General features: G+C 33.6%; 1 protein-coding gene across 5 annotated transcripts in view; it reads left to right on the forward strand.

Annotated features, from left to right (window-relative positions):
- Window positions 1-25,215, forward strand: part of CFAP47 (cilia and flagella associated protein 47) — a 225,637-nt gene that overhangs the window by 110,290 nt on the left and 90,132 nt on the right. For all 5 annotated transcript variants that reach the window (XR_014780587.1, XM_084788970.1, XM_084788971.1 and 2 more), the window contains 6 exons: window positions 3,987-4,102; window positions 7,095-7,245; window positions 9,629-9,717; window positions 14,618-14,698; window positions 21,208-21,260; window positions 22,919-23,064. Coding sequence is in view for 4 of the 5 variants with exons in the window: in XM_084788970.1 (XP_084645096.1) it covers window positions 3,987-4,102; window positions 7,095-7,245; window positions 9,629-9,717; window positions 14,618-14,698; window positions 21,208-21,260; window positions 22,919-23,064 (636 nt within the window). In the remaining variant the exon portion in view is untranslated. The remainder of the gene's footprint in view (window positions 1-3,986; window positions 4,103-7,094; window positions 7,246-9,628; window positions 9,718-14,617; window positions 14,699-21,207; window positions 21,261-22,918; window positions 23,065-25,215) is intronic.

Here is a 25,215-nt window from a genome sequence, read left to right on the forward strand (position 1 = left end):
TCATCTTATTTGTTTAACTGCTTTTGTTTAATTCTTTGTCAGAGGAAAAAAATGTGAAATGATAGTTTTCTGAGGAGTGTTGATTATAATACCTCCCTAAATGCTATGATAGTTAAGGAATTTGGCTACTAACTATCATTCCATTGTACCTGTAAAATAAAGCACCATAGTTTAGAAGGGTTTTGTTTAACTTTTCAGGAGCTAGATGGAGTCTCAACAATTCTCAGTGCTTATATTTCTTTATGTTATGTTTCAATCTCTTCATGTTTCTTAACTGTTTACTGTTACTATTATTCTTTCCTCTCTTTGTCTCTGTCTCTCTGTGTCTGTGTGTGTGTGTCTCTCTCAGTGTGTGTGTGTGTGTTCATATGTGTACACATGTATGTGGGAGTTAGTTATTTACTTTCACACTGTGATTCCCACTGATGAAACTCAATCTTGCAGGGTTGGATACAGATGTCTTTCTTTCTTGACCATCTAACTAGCCCTTGTTTCCTTTCATGCAAAGCAATGGATATTGTACTAAGATTCTGCTCAGTAATTGAGCATGTACTTTTGTCAAACATAGGATTCTTAGGACTAAGGAAAAGGTTAATACTACAATTATTTAAAACTTTTCTTTTACTATATTTGTTGAGCAAGAGATGACACCCAGAATTTTACATGTTTCAGGCAAGTGCTATTCCAGTTTGCTGCACATTAGCTGATGATTAAACATAAGCATTAATTAGTATGTTAACAGTTGAAGTCCATTCACATGAGAACTTAATATCTCATTTGTATATTTATTTAAAATAATCTTTATGTATAAATTATAGATAATATATGAAGGTGTAAATTTTTATTTTTCCAAATGTGAGATAATTCTAAGAAAACATGCTTTTATATACACTGTAAAATATTATATCAAAATTTCTTCATTAAGTTATAAGTGATATGTTGTTGACCAATATGGGTCCCTAAATCCCTGGGGAAAACAAAAGACAAACATTTATTAGAATTAATATATTTATTCTAATAGTCACCAAAATTTTGTATTGAACTAAGATAATAGTTAATTTTCTCTTTCTCCAAATTGCTCCCAAATTCTGTATGATTTATCATAACTATACATGCTACTGTTAATTTACCCTTGAAATACCTGGGTTTTGCTTGGGGTAACCATTTACCAACTTTACTTGGAGTATTTTCAAAATATTCTTGCATGTTATTAAAGAAATATATTCGTGAATCTAGCTTAAAATGATGACATAGACTTACACAGGACTGGGTTTGTAGGTAACTGAGACTAACTCTGAATATAAAAAGAAAAAAATAAGAGTTTGTAATCAATGAGATAGAGTATGCTCAATGAAGAAAGAACTAGTAAAAGGTACACTAGGAGTAACGTAAGAGACTGGCTAACTCATCATAGTATGATCCTTTCTGAGAAGCAGATATGGTATCTTCTGAGAGAGAGTAGAAATAAGGAGTTTATTATGAAGGGTTATCAGATTTCAGAGGTAGAAGATTCTGGATGAAAGAAGTTAGCAAGTATCTTCCTAAAGTTTGTTCTTCAGTACATGTTCAAAAAGATGAGGTTGAGCTCAACCTGAGCTTGAAAGGACTGGACTAGAATTCAATCAAGGAGAAAATCCCCATCCTTTTACCCTGTTTGGTTGGCATAGATCTTGAAACACAATACTGGTCCTTGGGTAAGATCGCCAAAGAATAGAGAGATACCTTTTCTAGGATTATTTTTCCAGAGGATAAATGAACACCAGAAGATACGAACAGTAGGCTCGCAATGGAATCAAAGTAATGAGATCGCTATTTTGTGAGAACAAGGCCAAGAGTCCAGGATATGACCAACAACTCTGATTTCCCACAGTCTTGCTGTACTTGCACCTGTTCTGCTTATTTTCTAATACATATGTACTAAATATTTTGACAAAGTACACATGTATATAGTATATTCTGATAAATCTTTTCCCAACCCCCTCTTTTATCTCTGTCTCAACCTTCCCTCAGCCCTATCACTCCTCCCCATATTGATGGCATTTGCTTTAGTTTTGTGACCAATTTAGTTTAACCAGGGTCATCTTTGTGACCATTGGATGGAACTATCTCACTGGAATCTGGTGGAGTCTCCAGTGGGTACACAACTGAAGACAATGATTCTCTTTTCTCTGATTCAGTGAGTAGCAAACAATTCGGTAGTAAGAAGTAGGGCCTTTTGAGCCTCTCTTCTGTTCTTTAGGCAGATTCACTGCAGGACAGCTGCTATCAGTTCATGATTACAGTGACTGTGTGTTACCCAGAATATGGGATTTCACAGTTCTCCATATTGCCAAGGTTTTACACTTTCTATGTCCCCTTTTCCTAAAGGTTCCTTGAGATTTAGGGTGATATAGATGTTTTATTTAGGGCTATATAATTACCCCTCACTTATTCTCAGCACCTTGTGTAGTTATGCATTTCTGCATTCACTCTTTCCTGGAAAGTTGGTTTTACATATCATAGGATGCACAAGTAGATAAGACTATTGATGCCTTTTCTTCTCCAGCAACCTTAATAGCAACTCATAATATGGTAGCTAGCCAAAAGGGAGAAAACTTATTCCTGTTAGTTAAGTGAGTTTAAGTCTTGTTCTTCACAAGAAGACATATGTATTGATGACTAAAAAGAAACAAAAACAAAGGAAACAAAAACAAAAACAAAAAAAAACCTGTCCTCTTCCATTTCAGAGCAATCAAAGAAGATATAATTAACCCTATTTTATTATTTGTGGTCCAGATTTATAATCAGCTGAGGGTGGTCTAGTGCTGGCCTAACCTCAGGTTGTAAGTTTGGAATATGAGATTGCTAACCAAATTTTCTTTATCAAATTCACCTGACAGATAAAGCCCTCTCTTTAGATTTTCTTAGCTCTAGACCAGTAATAAGAGCTAATTGCATCTACTATCATCAGTTTTTTCTTTAGTTTTGTAGCTGATTTAAAGCTCTCAGCATGCATTCATCATTTACCTCAAATTTACAAGCCCCAAGCTATTCTTTTGGTTCTCCTTTTACTATACTCTGATAAATCAATTCTGGAAGGTTACCATTTGAAAGCTTCATGCTGTCCTTTGAAATTGCATCTGTCTCATCTTTCAAGTATCCAACTCCTTACCCTGTGTTTCTGTATTAATTTTCTGAATTTTGGTCATTTTTGCATGTATGTTAAAAATAATGTTTCAAGTAAACCCACCCCCTAATAGTGAAGTACTTTTTTCTTACTTTCTTCCTCCTTATCCTTTTCTTCTTCTTGTTATTATTCCTCCTCTTCTCCCTCTTCCTCCTTTTCCTCCTCTTGTTCTTTCTTTTTCCTCCCCCACATCTTCATCTTCCTTCCCATCCTCTTCTTCCTCTCCTTTTTCTTTATACTTTCCATGTTTCTAGTTCAGCTACCTAATTAAACTCCTTTCACACCATGACAGAATCATTTCTAATTTGGATATCTTCAAACTTGTACTCCTTGTTAAACTTTCTTCACTGATCTAACAAATTATCATTTTATGGAGACTAAATTATACTGTTTCTGCTTAAATCTTCCAAAAATTTTTACTCGTTAAAAAAAAATTAAATCGCAGTTGCTGGTATTGGGCTTTATCTACCAGGTGACTTTGAATTATCACATCAATTATTGGAAGACTGTTTTTTAATTTGATAAATCATAAAGATAGATAGAGGAACTATTAATAACCACCAAGTCATTAGTTGACATGGTAATTCATGCCTATTATTTCATCACTTGGGAAGGTGAACGTGGAAAAGAATGAGCTCCAAGCCAGCCGGGGCTATGTAGCAAGGCCCTGTCCAACACACTTGGAATTAATAGTATACAACTTTCAGTTAATAGTATGCATTAAGCTGAGACACAGAATATCTAACCTTCTGTGTCAAAAGTAAGAAATGTTGCATTTGTATAGGCATTAACCTTGCTTTTTCATATTCTCCATTCATAGATATTAGTGAAAAACCCAAGTTTGAAGAATTTAGTGTACACAGCTACAATTGTTGGAAGAGATGCTGCTGACTTCTGTCTTTCCCAGGCAGGAAATGTTGTAACAATTCCCCCAAAGTGAGTGTTTTTAAAATATTCTGACTTACTGGACTTGCCAAATTAGACATTTAATATTTACAATATTTATTAGAATGTGAGTTTGATTTTTCTAAACTGATAGAAACATGATGAAATACTTTCGTTGAGAAACAGGACATTTGTTTTTCTGATATTCCTCTTTAATTTTGTCAAAACAATTCTAACAATATAAAGCAGCTACTTTTATGCATGTACTTAATTAATTTTAATTTAATTTATGTGTATATGAATCATGGTGATAACATTATAAATTCATTGTTTATATAGCACAAATACGTTTCTTGAAGGAAATGCAACTAGTGCATGCTAATTATATATAATTTTATAATATACATATTACATTATGTATAGATTCTGATTATTATAGCAACACAGTCATGATTGAAGTTTAGAAGCTATGGATGTATGAAGACCAAAATAAGTAAAAGCCTTAAAATTCTGCTTCCAAAAAGCATTGATATTACCATGTTTCTTCATCCTATATAAAGGGCAGAAAGATACCTTGGTGGATTTATATGACTGTACATATGCTCCAAATTATGTTATATAAAGTAATACATGAGTCTTATGTTTCAAATTTATTTAGTGATACTGAATACTCATCCATGTACAATGGAATTGATAATCCATAAAGTTAAGAATTGTATACTTTATCTTATTACAGTTTCCCATGAGCCTATAACAGTTTTTGAAGCTCTATAAATTATTTATAAATGTAGGTGGAATGAGTGAGTTAGTGAATTAATAGACTATAAGGATTATCTTGAAAATTCTTATTTCAGTATGGGATTCTTGCACAGAATTTGAGCTTCTGCACCCAGGAAATCACTCCAATATGAAAACCTCATTATTTTAAATGAAATTTTTGTCCCTAAGTCTTTCATAATGGTCTATTTAACAGTGGTTCCACAGATTATAAAAATTAAAGCAAGGACTCAGAGGAAGGATAGCAGGTTACCAAGAAGAGACTTGATACCCTATGAGCATATACAGGGGGAGGAAGTCCCCCTCAGTCACAGTCATAGGGGAGGGGAGTAGGGGGAAAGTGGGAGGGAGGGAGGAATGGGAGGATACAAGGGATGGGATAACAATTGAAATGTAATATGAAGAAATTAATAAAAAATTAGAGCAAGGTTTGAGAGCAAGGAAAACTGTTCCCATATTCATTATCAATATTTTTCCATAAGAGACTTTATAATAAGTGATAATTTGTAGAAAAAAATAACTTAGTATTATGTAATGATAATTATACTAAGAGCCAGAGCAAAAACAAGTGGTAAAATATTTATGTTATTTATCACTTGGAGCCATGTAAACATGTGGCAAGGCTGAAAGATTAGCTTGTGAGAATCCCAGCTTATTTTCTTTTTTAAAAATATATTTTTTTATATATACATTTATATTATTACACATATATACAATAGATTACCTATGGCAAGAAGAACAGTGACACAATCAGGAATTTTATAAATGTTACATTCTTAGAGTTTTGGCTATTTGTCTTTAACAGCCTTGAAGAAGACATCTTTCCTATCTTAGTGCGTCTGAATTTCTGAATGTAAATCAATCTCTGTCATATATTGTCATTATCACGTAGAACACCTATCTAGACCTAAAAACATTTTAACCTCTAAACAACAATGAAGCTTAATTGTTTAGGGATTAAGATGTTTTTAGGTCTAGATAGGTGTTCTAAGTTGATAACATAGATTGTTTTAATGACTCAGGCTTAGTACTGCCAAGTCCCCAAAAGCTAAATAACAAATATTATGGGTATTATTATGAGACTCATTTACTTTGCCTTTTCCATTGCCAAATGATTCTTATTTACCAAAAGTATGTCAGTACTGTTCTATACATTTAGGGTGAGTTAAAAGAGAGAAGAGATGAATTAAAATGCTTACTAGCTGGTAGAGTGAAAACACAATTAAGACAAAAAGAACAACTATAATGTGTCATCAGGAAAAGCTAACTTTTAACTTTAAATACACCTTCTCTACATGCTATACCCTCTTTTCTAAACAAAAGAGACAAAAACTAAAAATATAACTGTGCTATCTATAACTCTGGATTCTAGATATGTTGCTCTCTGTGTGTGTGTGTGTGTGTGTGTGTGTGTGTGTACATGAAAAATGAAAGCAAGAAGTGCCAGATTTCTTCCTTACACAAGGGAAAACCAAAAGAGAACAAAATTGACTTTCATGAAGAAGAAATTTCATACTACTGTGATACTGTTTCATAGCCTGTAACAATTTTAAAGATCATGAGTTAGCAAGCCTCCAAGTTCATTACAACGGAAGAGGCTGGGATAGCTTCCAAGAAGTGTTTTTGTACTTCAAGAGCCTCCATTTTTGTTTCAAAAGGATCTGTGTGTTTCATTTCCAGACTTGTAGCAGAGCACTTAAGCTGCCAAAATACGGCCTAGTGTCATCATTTTTCTATAAATGTGTGAATAGAATCTTATCCACATCCTTAAGACTCTGTTAGACTACATGTTATACTACAATGTTAAATATTAAAAGAACTAGACATATTTTCTTTATTTCATCTTTTAATTGATTTCTCTCAAGTAACTAACATACTACTGCTCTTTATCTACCATTATTGGGCTGTACTTTAAAACTTAACTTGAGGTATTATTTTAATTCAGGTTTTTGTCAAATATTTTTTTGCTCTGTATAAGCAAGAGTAAGCACAGAACATGACTAAGAGTTTACGAACAAAAACGTACTTATAACTTCATACAAAATGTATATATTCATATGTTCATGGCTGTAAAATCCAATGTGAGATTATGTTATACATATAGTATAGTTAAATTTAGATCATACAAATGACATCATGCTCCAGTGCAGTTTAATTTTTGCTACAAATGAATACAGTTCAGTGTGTATATACTAAACATGATTTGTACCTAATATATATTTGTCTTTTATTTCATTAAAATATTTCCTCTTTTTTTATTAAACAGAAGCCAAATTATCCTTGTTGTGAAATATTTTAGTCGCTACCTCCGTCCTGCCGAAGCTACACTATTATTAATTTCAAAACCAAAGGGGGGAGTAGGAGGCAGTACAATGACTTTTGCTCTAAAGGGAGAAGTACTCAATTTTAAAGCACTTGTAAGTAAACTGTATTTATTTTGTATACTTTCAGTTCCATTCCCCAGCCTCTGCAATGTCACATGATGAATATTCTTGCCTGTTTTGTTTCACTTCTACTCTTAGTACTTAGGTCATCTCTTTGCCATCAAACCCTGTTTTGTTGTGAGGGCACTGAAAGTTGACCGTTGATTCAACAATTATTTTTCTGCTACAGACAGGAACTTTTAATATATATTTTAATATTTCTTTATTTATTTTGTATGTGTGTATGTATGTGCATGCATATATGCATCTCTGTTGGTACACTTGTGCCACAGCATGATGGACATCTAAGGTATCTTGCAGGAGGTAACTCTCTCCTTTGTGGATCTTGCAGATTGAACACAGGCTAAAAGGCTTGGCAGCAAGTACTTTTACATGCTCAATCACCTGTTTAATTGGACATTCATCTTTATCTGGAGTGTTATGTAGAGCTAGGCTATGAAAAACCTCATGGCAATACTACATTTAATGAAGAATGATTATGTTCTTGACTGAATTCTAGATGCTCATATCTCAAACAGTGGGTCAGAAATACATTTGTAGACCTCTATAAACATATTGTTTAAAAATTTGATGGCTTCATGTGGAGGTGTTGGAGGGGAACAGCCGAGTTCTATTTAAGGGGCAGGCCACTGAGAGTTTGGGCATACCCTAATGAGTATTTAGATAACACAGATTATACTTAAAAATATTTTAATTTGGGGGAGGTGGTTACAAAGCTGGGGAACGGACATGGATGTACTGGAAAATGAGTGCCATTAGTGTGCATGATGTGAAATTCTCAAGGAATTAATAAAAAATATTATGCTGAAACATATTATTTACTGCCGTGTATAAATGGTAAAATCAAGCAAACTTGTTGCCAGGATTCTATGTATATTATAAAAATAAAACACCACATTTGAATGTGCAAGGTATGAGTATAAAGTACAAAGAATGAGTCTAGAAGTATTAAGTGATAGCCAGATATGAGAAGAGAGCACCAAGATGTTCACATGGACAGACTGACTTAATTAGCAGTGATGCTCTAAGCAGGATGTTATCTCTTACTATGATATGTTGTTTTTTTCTAGTTTCCTCTCTAGTAGTGAACACTTGACATTTCTCAACTCTGTCACATACATTCTCTGTAAGTCTCACATATATTCTCTGAAACAATATCACATACATCCCTCTGAAACAATGTATTACTTTGTCACATGTAGTTCATTGACATGGCTGATTTTTAATTAATTTTTTTATTTTACATATACATCTATATTATTACACCACCATAAAGCAAACGACATACCACAAGAACCACAGAACATTCAGAAATTTCATTCCAGTTATATTCATAGTATTTTGGCTATTTGTATTTGGCAACCTTGAAGAAAACATTTTCCTATCTCGGTGAGTCTGAAATTCTGACTGTAACCCAATATCTATCATATCTCATCTCTATCAACTTAAAACATCTATCTAGATCTAAGGACATCTTAATCCCCAAACGACTAGGCTCAATTGTGACACTCAACTATTTAGTCTTAAACACCATCAGAGACTTGAGAAGGAGTAAAGTTAATTACCTGAGCAAACAGGAAGTGCGAGTTAGCAGCTTCCTACTTTAATAACAAGAGAAAAAAATGACGAGATAGTTTTCTGCCTGAATAGTCACCCATACCTCTCTAAAATGTTGGAACATCATTAACCCAATACTGGAGAGAAAACCTGAAAACGGAATGCCTGAATACTATGCAGCTCTGAATACATTCCTCTCTTCCTACTCATGTCAACAGAGAAAATATTTAAAAGAAGAACACAGCTTAAACTGGAAATTTTCTAGATTTTTTCTAAATTCATTATAAGTATTTTTATGCATTCCTTAAAAGCATGTCATTATAACCTCCTCAATATGAACATGCACCTTGTACAAATATACACATGTATTCCTACCTTTGTCTTAGGTGATATATATAAATGGACACTATATATATATATATATATATATATATATATATATATATATATATATATACACACACACAGTATTTAATTTACAGATAGAGATCTTATCTGATTACTCATGAAATCATTATCTGATCATTCATGAAATCAGCTTAAAAGAGATCAATTTAAGAGACATTCAAAACATATATTTTAATTTTTATCACATTAAGGTGGATAAAATAAATACACTTTATCTTTTCTGAATTTCAATCATAAATTATTTGTGAGGGAAAGAGTTTTATTAATTATAATAATCACACAACCACTAGGTTTTTTAAGTTTCAGTTCATAATTAAGATAAAATAAAAATAAATAATATATTTTGGGGTTTTGACATTATTATGAATTGTAACTTTTTTTTTTACTTTAGGAGATTCTAAACTGTAAAGCTCCATGTTATCAATGGAAAGAAGTCAGTGTGAATGTGAAAAACCCCTTTTCAACTGGTGGAGAGTTTAAGTATGTTATTGTTTTAATGTAATTGTATTGTACTTCACTATCTGTATCCAATAAGAATAGGTAAATGCCTTTTCCTCTTCAACATGATTCTTCTGAGGAGAAATGGCATGTGCTTACATTACTATGAACTTAAAAGTATCAGCAAATATAATAGATGAAATCAAACTCATGCAATATATGTATTGTGAAAGGAAGTGTCAATATAATATAAAATGTTTTATATTTAATAATTGATAAATTATTACATATTATTTGGCAATTTTAAGCATTCTGAATGACTTTATGTTAAAGTTTTCAAAGATTTATTATCCATAATATCACTCAAGATTGATTAAACAAAACTAATTTAGGTAAAATAGTTATTAAGGAATTTATGATTTCTATACCTCTGTAAACTTAAATTTATTATTGAGCTCTTCATCAAATTTCTCATGTCTATTTTTGTCTCCATCTCCAGAATTTCTTCCAGGATCCTTTTTATAATCTTTATTGATGTTTTATGTTTGATGCCACATTAGCCTCATACTTTCTTTTATTTCTTTATACAATTTTATAGTTATTTGAAAGTACATGTAATAACTAGTTTGATTTTGTTTCCTCTTAAATCTCATATCTGGGTCACAGACAGTTTCAGTCACCCATTTCCTTTCTTCTTTCTTTACATGTTTCATATTTTTTCTTTTTCAGTTACTGGCTTTAAAATGTCTTCAAATAGTATATATTGATTGTATACCTTTCCCTCCTATGTTTTCTAGATTTTCTGCACTCACCCAACTATGTTATAACCCCCAAAAGATACAGACCAAAGTGAACAAAAAACCCAAACTAAACAAACAGTTTAAAAAGTGCCCAAAAACATAAGAGTTGTATTGACCAACTACTTATGGGCATGAGACCTGTGCTGTAGTTTGGTATATATATCCACTACCACTCCACTGGGGGAACTGATGTTCACATACAAATAACATCATGGTTAGAGATGAGACTTTATGTTGAGTTCCCTTTCATCTCTGTGCCAGGATTTTGTCTGATGTGGACCTGTACAGAGATATAGTCTCTGTGAGTTAATGTGTGCAATTTCCCTCCTGTGTCTGGAAGACAGTGTTTCTTTGGAGGGGTCCAACACATCTGGCTTTTGGATTTCTGCCTCTTCTTTCAAGTAGATCCCTGAGACTTGATAAAGACATTCCACTGACTGCTGAATGCTCCAGAGTCTCTCATTCTGCACATTTTCTGTTTGTGGGCCTCTGTGTTAAATCTCATCTACTGCAAAAAGAAGCTTCTCTAGTAAAGACTGAATAGTGCCCTGCTGTATGGGTATAGAAATATGTTATTTTATTGCTATGTTCATTTTATTGCTACTATTGTTATAGAATAATATAGTAGGCTTTTCCCTAGGCCTCATGTCCTAATTTAGTATCAAGTTCTTAACAGTGTCAGGTATGGGTACCATCTTATACAGTGAGCCATAAATGCAACCCAAGGGTTGTTGACTGCTTCCATAATATTTGTGCTACTATTGTACCAGAGTTTCAAGCGGGTCATTCCTGTAGGTTGCAGAGTTTGAAGCTGGGTGATATTGATGTTTATTTTTCTCCTTGGATGTCATTCATAGTACCTTCCAGCAACATGAATCAATAGGAGTGAAGCTCTTACTTTTGCACATGCTTAACTTCTTTGATGTCATAATAGAGCCTTGATTCCAGGTTGTGGAGAGTAACCAGTAACATTGCCAAAGGGCTGTAATATTTGGCAGAAGGATCTTTGACTCTTTTAGGCTATGACATAACATGATGTCTTTGTTTCATAGTTTCTATGGAGGATTCTAGACATATTTGAAATATGAAATATACTCATTCTGAGTACTGGTTCTATTTCCCCAAGGCCTGTTCATTTATATTTTAATTTTTAAAATAAAAATAAGCACTTGGTTATTTCACCTGCATGTATGGCTGTGCCTATTGCCTACTGAAGCCATCTGATCACTGGGAGCTCTAGTTACAGAAGGCTTTAAGCTATCATGTGGCTGCTGGGAATTGTTGTTCTGTATGCTTCTGTATGCATCTCTTTTTTTTTTTTAGATTGGGGAAAATTTCCTATATGATTTTGTTGAAAATATTTTCTGTGCCTTGGAGCTGGCACTCTTCACCTTCTTCTAGTCTTATTATTCTTAGTTTAGGTCTTTTCATAGTATCTCTGATTTCCTGGCTGTTTTATGTTAGGAATTTTTAGGTTTAACATTTTCATTGATGTATCAGTTTCTTCTATCTTATCTTGAATACCTGAGATTCTCTCTTCCATCTCCTGTATCCTGTTTATAGTGCTTGTGCCTGTAGTTCCTGTTTTCTTCCCTAGGTTTTCCATCTTCAAGGTTCCATCAGTTTGTGTTTTCTTTATTGCTTCTTCTTCCATTTTCAGGTCTTAATCAGTTTTATTCATTTCCTTCACCTGTTTAATTCTGTTTTCCTTCATTTTCTCTTTAAAGGCTTCTACCTTCTTTTAATTGTATTTTCCTTTATTTCCTTAAGGGATTTATTCTGTTTTTTTTCTTTAAAGGCCTCTATCATCTTCATAAGATTTGATTTAAGATCATTTTCTTGTGCTTAAGCTATGTAGAGATATCCTGTGATTGCAGTAGTATGAGCTGGGTTCTGGTGATGCCATATTGCCCTGGCTCTTGTTAGCACTCTTAAAATGGCCCTTAGACATCTGGTTATCTCTGGTATTGGCAGGTCTCAGGGTAATGCAGGCTGAGTTGTGGGCCAGAAAATGGAGCACTGGGGAGAACTATCTGGTATATATCTGGTGGTCCCTGATGGCTGCAGGCCTCTTGTGGTCCCTGATGCACACAACCTTCTGGTGGTCCCTGATGGCCACAGGCTTCTTTCATTCCTGAGTGGACACTGGCCTCTGGGGATGGAGGCTTTGCTGGTGGTCCCTGATAGGCGCAGGCCTCTGGTGGTCCTTGATGGCCACTGCCCTCTAGGAGTGTGTGGTGTGGTAGATTGAGCACACAGGGGATAGTGGCAAGACAAAGCTCACAGCTGCTGTGCTTGCCCAGGGGCACCCAGTAGGCAGGAGGCTGGGACAGGCTTATCTAACCTGTCTATCCTGGGTGTCTTCAGGCTTCAGTGTATGGATGCTGAGCTACAGGCTGGGAATCATATAACTTATAAAAATTTGTATTCATTTTATATTCATTATTGAGACCGGCCTTTTAAGAGAGAAAGTACAGTAAAAGGTTTCAAAAAATAATATATAACATATGTATTTTATGTACTTGCCTTATCTATAGATTTTATGTGTTCTTTGATACATTTTGTTTGCTTTTTTATTTGAGACAGGTTCTTGCTATGTAGAACTGATTAGCCTTGAACTTAGGATACCCCTAAAACTGTGTCTTTAGTGCTAGGGGCTAGAGTTGTGCAGAGATACATCAAATCTTTGCGTATCATTTCTTGCTAGCTTCTGCTTTTTGTTTCAGTTGAAAAACAATTTTTTTCAAATATGCATACTTTTATTTGTGTTACATGAATTCTTTGTTCCACCTTAATCTTGCTAAAATAATTTTATGTCCACTCTTCAAACCCCAAGCTTATTGCTAATACAGATTTTGCATTGTTACAAAAATCTTTCCATTAACCCTTTTTTCTCTTGGAGTTCTGGAAGGAAATATACAAAATAATGAGAGACACATGGAGTAGAATAGTGTAATAAAGGAATATATATCCAAGGGTATGAATTCGATTGCCAAAGGGGATTTACAGAAGCAACAAATAAGAAGAAAAGAAAGCAAACAACAAAAAAAAATACATTGAAGTTTTTCCCTACCTGTAATGTAATTCACTACAGTTTCATGGGTGTTGATGGAAAATACAAGCCCCAAAAGATTATTTCACTGTCTGACAAGGAACATGATCTATCTGCTTTGTCCTTATATTTCCCATTTCTTCAAGTTTCATGTGGCCACACAAAACTACTTTATGGAGGCTGTTCACTCAATGTCTGCATCTCAGCTAAGGAAACCCAGGTATCAGATCAGCTTCTATTAACTACATGCATTTCATATCAAGTTGTGAAGGATTTCTCTCCTATTCATAAACATGACTACAGACAATGCTTATAACACTTGCCTATTGTGTTTTTCTTTTCTTTCTATAATATAATTTGAATTCATTCATACATTCATGCTTTTTCCTATAATTCAGTATCCAGTATTGTCATTTGTAATCATCATCATCATCATCATCATCATCATCATCATCATTATTATCATTTTACTTCTTTGTGACCAAAATATCTGAACAATAGGAAAAATAGATTCTTTGTGGTTATGGTTTCACAGCATTTAAGTCCATTTAGGTTTAGGAATTACAACAGAGCAGTTATATTTATAGTAGCAGGGGTCTTATGGTAGAGACAAGTTTATGTCAGCCTGTACCAAAAAGTAGGATACTAGAAAGGAGCCTTGTACTGACTTATAATAGTCTAAGGCCTGACTCTTATTGTCTACATCTGTCCTCTAAGCACTTCCTTCTAAAGATTCAATACTCTATCAAAATATCAACATCATCTGGTGAATAAAGTTTCAAAACACAACATTATGAGCAGCATTTCAGATTCAAAGCACAATGCTCTGTGTGTGTGTGTGTGTGTGTGTGTGTGTGTGTGTGTTTGTGTGTGTGTGTGTGTTTACACGTGTAATTTTCTATATTTCAGGTATTTCTGTTGTAGTTTTCTGCCTTTTCCCTAATATATCCTTTGAGTTGCAGAATGAACACACTTGTACAATTTGAAGAGAGTTTATAGATAATAAGGAAAATGAAAAGGAAGAATGGTTTATTGCTATCTGAAGTTTGGTACATTACAATTGGAAATAATTCTTTTTGTATTCACTCAGTGTCTTTCTTGTGGAATCCACAACACTTATGCATTTTCCATCACAAATAACTGGATCTTCAAATGCTGCTGTGATACCCAAGTAAGTAGCTTTGATTTTATACTCATACATATCTAAGGGAAAGTTCTAAGGAATTAATGCCCAAGGGAACTTGGAACCAGAGAATCTGATTAATAGCTTTTATTTTTCAAATATGTGTAGTTACATTATGTGTATTCTTTTAAAATATATTTTTAATGTTTCTATGTTCATATGTAAGGAAATCTGCATTTGATTTAATATAGTGAGTATTCATCATAATTTTTTCTGTCAATAAAAACCCTACAGACACTCAATGTGAAAATTAAATTAATGTTTCTTGGAAAAATATATCTTAAACTATCCAGATGGTTTCCATGTTTGACCTTAACTGGAAGTAGAACAATCAGTCCCAAGAATTCCATATACTTCTAAACATTCCTTCAAATAATGTAAAAGTACTGGGAATATTTATTTGAGTGATATTAATTCATTTTAGCAAGTAGACAAATTTGGAAAATTAAGGATTATGACTAATTAAAATCAACTGCATTTAAAATATTATGCCTGCATTTTGGCATCTTCAATTAGTCTAAAAATTAATTTTGACTTTGAAACAAGGAAAAATATTTTAATGTTAGATTTATTTGCATAGCTCATATATCTTTAAATTTTAGAATAGGTATTTATATTGAAATACAGTTAAATACTTTATCAAGATTAAAGTAAATAATTGAGGTCATAATTAGTGAAATTTGTGCACATGATGACAATTATTTATATGTTGTTTGTGGGTTTTTTACTTTATTCCTCTGTGTGATAATGTTGATGTTATGTTTTTAGATATAAAAATGTCAGGAGGTAAACATTTAACAATTTTGATAAAATAGGGGCTCACAATGCGAAAGTTACAACAACTCTTTAAACTGTGTGCAGATATTTTCTAAGATTAAAATTAGTATAATTTATTTTCCTAAAGTGAATTATTGTAAGTTAGTACTTATAGTAGAATATAAACATTGTATTTATCATAAAATGATTGCCTTCTTTTAAGGTGATTCTCTGAGAAGAGTTGTTAATGAGTAAATAACTTGAATGTCATTGTACTTTGTTATTGAGTAATAATTTCATGTTAGGTTATTCACAATTTTGCTTGTGCATTTTGCTTTAGTAAATAATAAAGCACAATTTTTTTCATTAAAATTTAAGACAGCACAGTAGTGATCCTACTAGAAGAAGACTGTTGGTATTTTTTATTTATGTATTTTAAATTTATTCTATTCTCATACAATTCATTCTGACCACATTCATCCTCCCTACTTGAGCCTCCACTACCCTATCCCCCAGATCCACTCCTTTCCCATTTCTCTTCACAATAGAGTAGGTTTCCCAGGAATATCAACCAAACACTGCATAACAAGTAATAATATAAGTAGGCATAAACCTTTATATCAAGACTTGATGAGATAACCTAGTAGGAGGAAAGGGTTAAGAGTCAGAGACAATTCACACTTCCAATGTTTAGGAGCCCCAGAAGGCTATCAACCCTCACAACCATATCATATGTTCAGACGTCCTAGTGTAGCCCCATGCAGTGTCCATGGCTGCCCCTTTAGTCTCCTTGAGACCCTATATGCACTGCTTATTTGATTCTCTGGGCCATATTCTCCTATTGTCCTCAAATCATTTAGCTCCTACAGTCATCCTTACCCCCTATTCTGCTGAGTTCCCCGAGCTCCCCCGAATTTTTGTCTGTGGGTCTCTGCATATGCTCCCATCAATTGGTGGATGGAACTTCTCTAAAGATGATTGGGCTAGGCACCAATCTATGAGTGTAAAGAATACCATTAGGATTCATTTAATTGACTTTTTTTTTGCCAGTCATACTTGGTTATATCCTTGGTCTCTGGGCTATAGAGCTTGCCACACCTTTCCCCTCTGTTTCCATCCCCATCTGACCCCAGTGTACCCACAAAATCTATTCTATTTTCCTTTCTCATGTATAGCCATGCATTCTCCCTAGAGACCTCCTTGTTACTAGGCCTTCTTGTTATAAAGAATGAAATCCCAGATCATTTGATTTTCCCAATGAAGACTGAGGAGCCAGATGCTGGGGTGAAAACCTGCTGGCTCAGAGAGGAAGACAAAGCACCCAGCTGACCTTCCTACTCAGCTCACATCTCAAAGGAAAAAGCCCAAAAAGCTCTCTAGCTCAGCTGACAGCCTAGGAGAAAAAGCCAAAAACTAAAAGCTAGAGCTTACTAGTTCAAAGCTCAAAAGCCCCTTCTTATCCAAGCTTTCTTACACACCCTTCAACTTAAATTCTCTCTTCCTCTTTAATGCCTGTCAGCTGGTTTGTTCCTCCACCTCTTTACCTTTATTAAATCCTGTGTGCAGAAAGTTCTTGGATTAAAGGTGTGTGTTAGGCCTGAACCATGCCAAGCAAAAGAGGTTTTTACAGTTCACAGTCTCAGGGTTCACAATGGGATCAAATATCGTGCAACAAGGCCTTGCTGGATTTTTGGATTGTAACATGATTATGCTTCACTTACTAGCTAACATCCACTTGTAAGGGAATAAGTACCATATCTTTCTGGATCTGGGTCACCTCATTTGGCATGTTTTTTCGTTTCGTGCATTTGCCTGCAAATTGCCTGATGCCACGTTTTAAAAAAAGCAGAGCAATTTTTATGTAAATTGCGACATTTTCTTTATTCATTCTTTGGTCGAGGAATATCTTTTTGTCCCCCAGTTCCCGGCTATTATGAATAAAGCTACTATGAACAAAGGGGACATTTGTCCTTGTAGTAGGATGAAGAATCCTTTGGGCATATGTCTAAGAGTGTTATAGCTGAGTTTTGAGTTAGATTGATTCTCAATTTTCTGAGGAACCATCATATTGAGTTTCATAGTGGCTGTACACATTTGCATTCCCACCAACAATGGCAGAGTGTTCCCTTTGCTCTACATCCAAGCTAGCATGAGCTGCCACTTGTGTTATTGATCTTAGCCATTCTGGCAGGTGCAAGTGCAAGATGGAATCTCAGAAATGTTTTGGTTGATATTTCCCAGATGACTAAGGGTGCTGAACATTTCGTTAAGTATTTCTAAGACATTTGAGATTCTTCTATTAAGATGTCTATTTAAATATGAACTTAAATTTTAATTGGATTATTTAGTTTGTTGATATCTTGTTTCTTGAGTTCTCTATAAATTTTGGATATTAGCCCTTTTTAAAGACATGGATTTGCTGAATATCTTTTCTCACTCCATAGACTGCTGTTTTATCCTATTGGCAGGGTCTTTTGGCTTACAGAACCTTTATAATTTGATAATGTCCTATTTATACTTGCTGATCCTAGTGCCTTTGCTATTTGTGTTCTGCTCAGGAAGTTGTCTCCTATGCAAATGCATTCAGGGCTATTCGCCACATTCTCTTCCATCAGATTCAGTGTATCTGATCTTATGTTGAGGTCTTTGATACACTTGGACTTGAGTTTTGTGTAGGGTGATAGATATGGATCTAGTCACATTCTACTACATAAAGACATCCAGTTAGACCAGCAACATTTGTTGAAGATGCTTTCTTTTTTCCCTTGTGTCTTTCTTTCTTTTTCATCAGAACTTATGTGACCATGGGTGTATGGATTTATATTTGAGTCTTCATTTCCATTCCACTGATAAACTTGTCTGCTTTTATGGCAATAATATGTGGTTTTTAATATTATAGCACTGTACCACAGCTAGAAATAAGAAATAGTGATACTCTGAAAGGTCTTTTGTTAAACAAAATAAATTGACATCCTGTGAAGTTCTTTTTTCCATAAGAAGTTCAACTTTTAAAGAATTATGTTGGATTTTTGATGCTGATTGCACTGAATCTGCAGATTTCTTTGGTAGGATGGCCATTTTTACTACGTTAATCCTACCAGTCCATGAGCGTGGGAGATCTTTCCATCTTCGGATATCTTCATTTTCTTTCTTTAAAGACTTGAAATTTTTGTCATACAAGCCATTCATTTTCTTGGTTAGAGTTACCCAGATATATTTTATATTGTTTGTGGCTATTGTGAAGTGTACTGCTTCACTATTTTTTTCTCAGTCCATTGCCATTTATATGTAGGAGGGCTACTGATTTTTTGAGTTAATATTGTATCTAGCTACTTCACTGAAAGTGTTTATTATCTCTAGGAGTTCCTTGGTAGAATTTTGGGGTCCAATATGCACTTTATCTTATCATCTGTAAATAATAACACTTTCTCTTCTTCCTTTCCATTTTGTATCCTCTCTAGCTAGAATGTCAAGTACTATATTGAAAACTTCTGGAGACAGTAGACAGCTTTGTCTTGAGTTTCTCTCCATTTAACTTGATTTTGGCTATGGGCTTGCCTTTATTATGGTTAGATATGTCCTTTGTATCCCCAATATTTCCAAGACTTTTATCGTGAAGGGCTGTTGGATTTTGCCAAGGGAACTTTCTGCATTTATGAGAGAGTCATGTTTTTTCTCTTTCAGTTTGTTTGTATGGTGGTTTATATTGATTGATTTTCATATGTCAAAACATCCTTCTATCTTTGAGATGAAGCCTACTTGGTTATTGTGAATGATCTTTTTTTAAATTTGTTTTTGAATTCTATTTGCAAGTATTTCATTGAGTATTTTTACATGAATGTTCATGAGGGAAATTGGTATGTAATTGTATTTTGAATCTTTTAGTGGTTTGGCTATCAATGTGACTGTGGCTTCATAAAATGAAATTTGCAGTACTCTTTTTGTTTATATTTTGTGGAATAATTCGCAGAATGTTGGCATTAGCTCTTCTTTTTATGCTACATTCTTCTCCACTTTAAAAATAATTTCCATTCCCTCACTCTCATTCCCTAATGAATTAACAAGAAATATTGTTTGATACAGAAATTTAAACAATTTACCTTCTTTTCATGCTTTGTTCCCTAAGACTTAGAAAGGTTTCGACATGTCCTCATGAAACAGCTCCAGCAGGCATCTGTGAATATGTATAAAAAATTTAAAGGATAGAATGTCAGTAGTAACAAAAAGACTGGCAAGATAACATTTCTTTTGTCTTTGGGTTATAAAACAGTGGTATTTGTCGCTGAATTTTCTAGACTGGTGAACATTAATTATAATAGAATTTGTACAAACCATACAATTTTAACTAAATTATTTTTGGATTTCTCTAAAACTTATAATAATAGTTTCAATATTTACTGTCATTATTATGAGCAATATACAAATCTTAACTTATCTACACTTAAGAATATCTTTTGTGAAAAAAAAAGAATATCTTTTGTGAAAGAGACAACATTCAGATTTCTCCAAAGGCTTTTTTATTATTTGCTTCTGACAAAATACACAAAAGAAAATGGATATGAAGCCCAGATCCATATACATTTTATGTACTGTAATAAAAATAAACAAAAGACTAGACATTGCAAATATTGGAAAAAAAATGAACTTGTAGATTATCTGTGGGTTTTAATCAGTAATTCTCTTCATGTCTCCATTATCAAAGAGATGACAGTGGGGCCATATGTGGAGAAATACAATGTAATCTTTATTATTCTTTCCACTCTGTGTATATTCTCTATTTTACATGTAAATGCATCAAGCTATTGTACCTATGACAAGCTAAAATTAAAGTGTCTATCAAATGCTCAAATTACACAAAATAGTAAATGTTCCTTACTTCTTAACAAAAGATACTATGGTACTCAAATTTCATACTAAAATATATATTAATATAATTAAAGCACAGAATAATTATAAATGTGGGAAATGACATCAACAAAAATATGTTGCTAAGAAAGCATTACTCATAATATTCAAATGGAATAAAAAGGAGTGAAGATATAATAACTTCACTTAGAAATATATGTATATGTAAATAGCAAATATTGATTGATAGCTCAGTGATCAAAGTAATCATGACCACTAAGCTGGGTTAAAATTATGTGTCTGGTGAACCTAAAATGTCTGAAGATAAACAGTTGCCTCAGACTGTGATTTACTCTGTCACTTTCAGAACTGTAGCAAAAAATTTAAATTTGCCATATAACCCACTTTTATAAAAAAGGAGCAAACATGGAAATGATGATAGAGGGTTTTTTTCCTGGAAAGCGAATTCTTTCTACAATCACTTTGGGAGAGAATTTTCGTTTAGCCCAAAGATGCACCCTATTTTTGACCCACTGTTTAAAAGCAAAAGAGGACTATCTCACTAATATTTATAGATTATGCTAGACATTTTGGCACATGCCTCTAATCTCAGTACTCAGGAAGCCGAGAGAGACAAGTCTCTGTGAGCTCTAGGTCATCTTTATTTATATAATGAGTTTCAGGATAACAAGGAGACCCTTACTCCAAGAAATAATGGAAATACTAAAAGTTCAAATTTTTGTGTTTTTCTAATTTTTGAGCTTTTAAAATAAACACGATATGATATATTGTAGATCATGATAATTATTGAATATCTATAATCTTTAATAAAATACAGGAATCTTTAAAGGAAAATTTCATATGTGCATTTGGTATTCTTTTCTTTTCTTCAACAGTGACTATGCTACTGATCGGAGTTCTTCCCATGCTGAAAATGGCTTAAGAACTTGTGAGTACCTCACTGAGATTTTTCTGTTTTTTTTTTCTTGCACCTGATATTTATGTGGAAAAAACTCAACAACTGATAATCAAGGGTGATTATGATGATAGAATAGAAACTCATAGGGATTTCTGGCCAAATGGAGATTTACTTGGTTGTCTGTGTTTTTTGTTGACCACCCATTTGAGTATTCTGCCCCATCTTTCCTTTTACTACTGAGTGTTTCCAGTAACATATGGGAAACATGATTAAATATCTGGTCTTTAAGTTGCTTTTGAATTTTATTGAACTCTTAAAATCTATTTAGATACCAGGTCTTATTACAGTTAGAATTGTAAAAACACCGTTTTCCATTTAGTATTATTAAGTAAATACAGGCCTCAAAATGATGGGCAAAGTTACACAAAGGTGGCTTCAAAGAACTCTAATTTGACTTTCAGAAGATCATCCTTATATAGCAGAACATTTGAACATTGTATTTAACCGTACTCTTTTAAGATTTTAAATATGGTGTTAAAATATTTTAAAAGATGAGTAGAATGATGGACAGGAAACTGATCATAGAAATGTTCTAGTTGACCACAGCACAGAACAAAACATCACAATCACAGTGGCACATAGCAACATAAATCAGATGTAGCTCTTTCGGTATTTTTTGGATGACTGGGCACACATGCATGGCTTCAGACCAAGGCCTCTCAAGCATTTACAATCAAATGAAACCTGGAACTTGGAATATTTCAAAACTATTTTGTTTAATACTGCCTCTGCCTAGCATCTTATCTGGAATGGTGACTTAGAATCTTACAAATAGGATCTCTATATGTCTCAGACTTCTCATAGAATAATAGTTTTAAAAGAACAAAGATAAAGCATTAGGCAGATGTTGGATTACATTTCCTCGTATAATATCATAAATCATGCCACTTCACTACTGCTCGTGTCTAGCACACAACATTTTTCAAATGAAGTAGCCAAAGTTGGCCCATTGTATCACCACATTCTCATGGGTTTTAAGATGTTTTAAAACTACTAAAAATATGAATATCTTTATTGTGTTCCAACTCAAATTGTCCATTTTATTTTGTTATATGAATTGCTTCATAAGTCATCAAAATTGGACATTCAAGAGTGACAATTTTAATATATATGAAATAAATTTAAGTAATAATGAGGTCTCCTTTCATGAGATTCTTTATAAAGGAGTCTTTAATTGATGAGCATACCTGTATATTTTATTATTCCAACTTGAGATCAGATCACCCATAGTTTCTCATTAAAAATACATTCACACGAATGCTGGTGCCCCATATTTGACCACGTCCCCTGGATGGGGAGACCTGGTGGCACTCAGAGGAAGGATAGCAGACTACCAAGAAGAGGCGTGATACCCTATGAGCATATACAGGGGGAGGAAGTCCCCCTCAGTCACAGTCATAGGGGAGAGGAGTAAGAGGAAAATGGGAGGGAGGTAGGAATGGGAGGATACAAGGGATGGGATAACAACTGAGATGTAATATGAATAAATTAATAAAGTATATGAAAAATATATTCTATCTTATAATATTGTTTTCAACATTTTATTCATTGTAAAATATTATTTATTGCAACAATACTTCGGTTGAGTAATACATTATTTATCAATTCTCTGCATCCTGTTTTAATAGCAATTAAGTGTAACTTCATCAGAGAATTCTTCTGTTCAATGCAAACAATTTTCGTGGGAGCAAAAGGATGTTCATGCCTGGATCTCTACTATCTTCCCTTTGACATGCATGTTCGCTATTGTGTCGTCATCCTGAGCAACAAAGCAGTAAGAACAGAATTGTGCTCTATGTTTCTTCCATTATAGTTTGCTTCCATAATGAAGTAAGCATTAAAGGCAACTTGGTGTAGCTGGTATTCTGGAAACACTTATGTTTCTAGTCCTCAAATTCCAAGGGGAGAAGCATTTTCCAAAAAATACTAAGAGCCCCACTATTTTGTAGATAAATTATATGGTGACTGCATATAAAAGTTCCATGGAAACAACTGCCATGATTGGTTTTGTCTCTGTCTCCATGAGTCAGAGATCTGGCCAAACATGCTAAGTCCTCTATTTGTGGTATATAAAATATTCAGTGAAGGAACTACCGAGACTGGCATCTTCTCTGAGGTTGATCTGAGGAAGAATCTCCTTCTAACCTCACAAGTTGTTTATGGGATTATTTTCATTTTACCTGTAGCATTCATGCAGCTTGGTTGGTGCTTAAACCAACAAAGGAGAAAACAATTTTTTGAGTGGAGGGGAAGAGGAGAAGAGAGGGAAGAGTAACTCAGGGAAAGAGTGACTAAGATAATGATCTGAGGAGGAAATTTAGAATCCTCACAATGTGTAGCCACAGAGCCACATATATCATGTGTGTTCCCTATATTTAACTAATCAATAAAATTGAGAGCTATTGTATGTGAAAAATACTATATTCTATTAATGATAAGATATACTTTAAAATTACATGTAAAATTGCCACTGTGGAAAATGCGTTATTTAACCACCCTTAGCTTTATCCTATTCAGTGCCCAGAATTGTAGCTTAGTAATAGAGGGCTTGTGCAGCATATACAAGGCCTTGTACTTCATTCTTAGTTCTGGAAAAAGAATCTTTGAGGATTCAACTACATTTTTCTCTATATAAAATGGAGGTAATAAATAGTTATTATTTGTTACCATTATTTGAATCAAATATTAAAAACACCTTTTAAAAATTAAATTATAGAAAATTCATTTTCAAGAGTAGAATTACAAAATTGATTTTCTTGAAGTAGATTACATCAGTATTATCTATTATCTACTTACATAAATTGAATCTAAATTACTTAAAATATAACCAAGCGTCTCCACTTATTAGAGCATACCTGTCATTATTTTGACCTTGCTGCAGAAAGCATTGATATAGAACAACAGTCTTAGAAATGTATTACTGCCTATTGGAAACACTGCCACAATTTAAAGTATTTGACTGAAGTATAGTTGCTATAATTTTTATATTCAAATAAGTTGCTAATCATATTGAAAATATAGTTACAGTCTTAACTAGATATAATAAATATAAGCCAGCACAGTTAGCTCCTGTCTTATTCAATATGTGTTAGCCCCCATCCTATTAAGCCCAACTGTTAAAAAAAATCCTGAAGTAATTAGGCTTCTATTTGGTAGCTTTGAACTTATTAAATAAAACCAGTTATACAACAGTGTTTTCAGGAGTGCACATTTGTTTCACTTTTGTGTGTTTTAGTTGAATTTTCAAATAAGAAAGGAAATATTTATATAACTTTGAAGATACCTATAGTTGTACAAATCTTCTGTCTGTATACATAAAATATGTCAATTTTCAGGCAGGCTCAAAGCAGCCCTAAGAGGTCCTGCTATTAGGTTCTAGAAATCCAAAGAAATTTCAGATAAAAAATGGAAAGGGGAAGCTTAAATGGAAAACTTAGCAGACTCAGAAACTCAGTCTCTGAGGAATGTCATCTCCTTGGGATGAGAGAACAGGCAGCATACAAATCACAGCAGTAGCCTGACACATTGATCTGTATAAATTGTGGTCCCCAGCATTGGAATAAATGGATTCTACTGTGTTCTCATGCTAGAAGCCACTGAACATTGATTGAACTCATTTTTTATGAAGAATGCAGTCATGTTAAACTGGGATTTTTTTTCTCACTTGAGAGATCTTCTAAGTATGTGGCTTTTAATTATAGCCACTTGCTGTGGTATACTTACCTTCTCCCACAAACACTTGATCTTTATCATTTCATCAATTAGTACTTATCTTTTCACTGGTAGATTTATTTTTTAGTACTTAATTTTTTCCTATAGCTATTTTGATTATACCAATATTTCTTACATGTGTTGTCCTGTAGTTTACCCTAAATCCTGTCATTTCATTTCTTATGAGTCAACAATTTAAAAAAATATTATGAAA

Source organism: Acomys minous (genome assembly GCF_964271855.1).
Source record: "Acomys minous genome assembly, chromosome: 7".
Lineage (NCBI taxonomy): Eukaryota > Metazoa > Chordata > Mammalia > Rodentia > Muridae > Acomys > Acomys minous.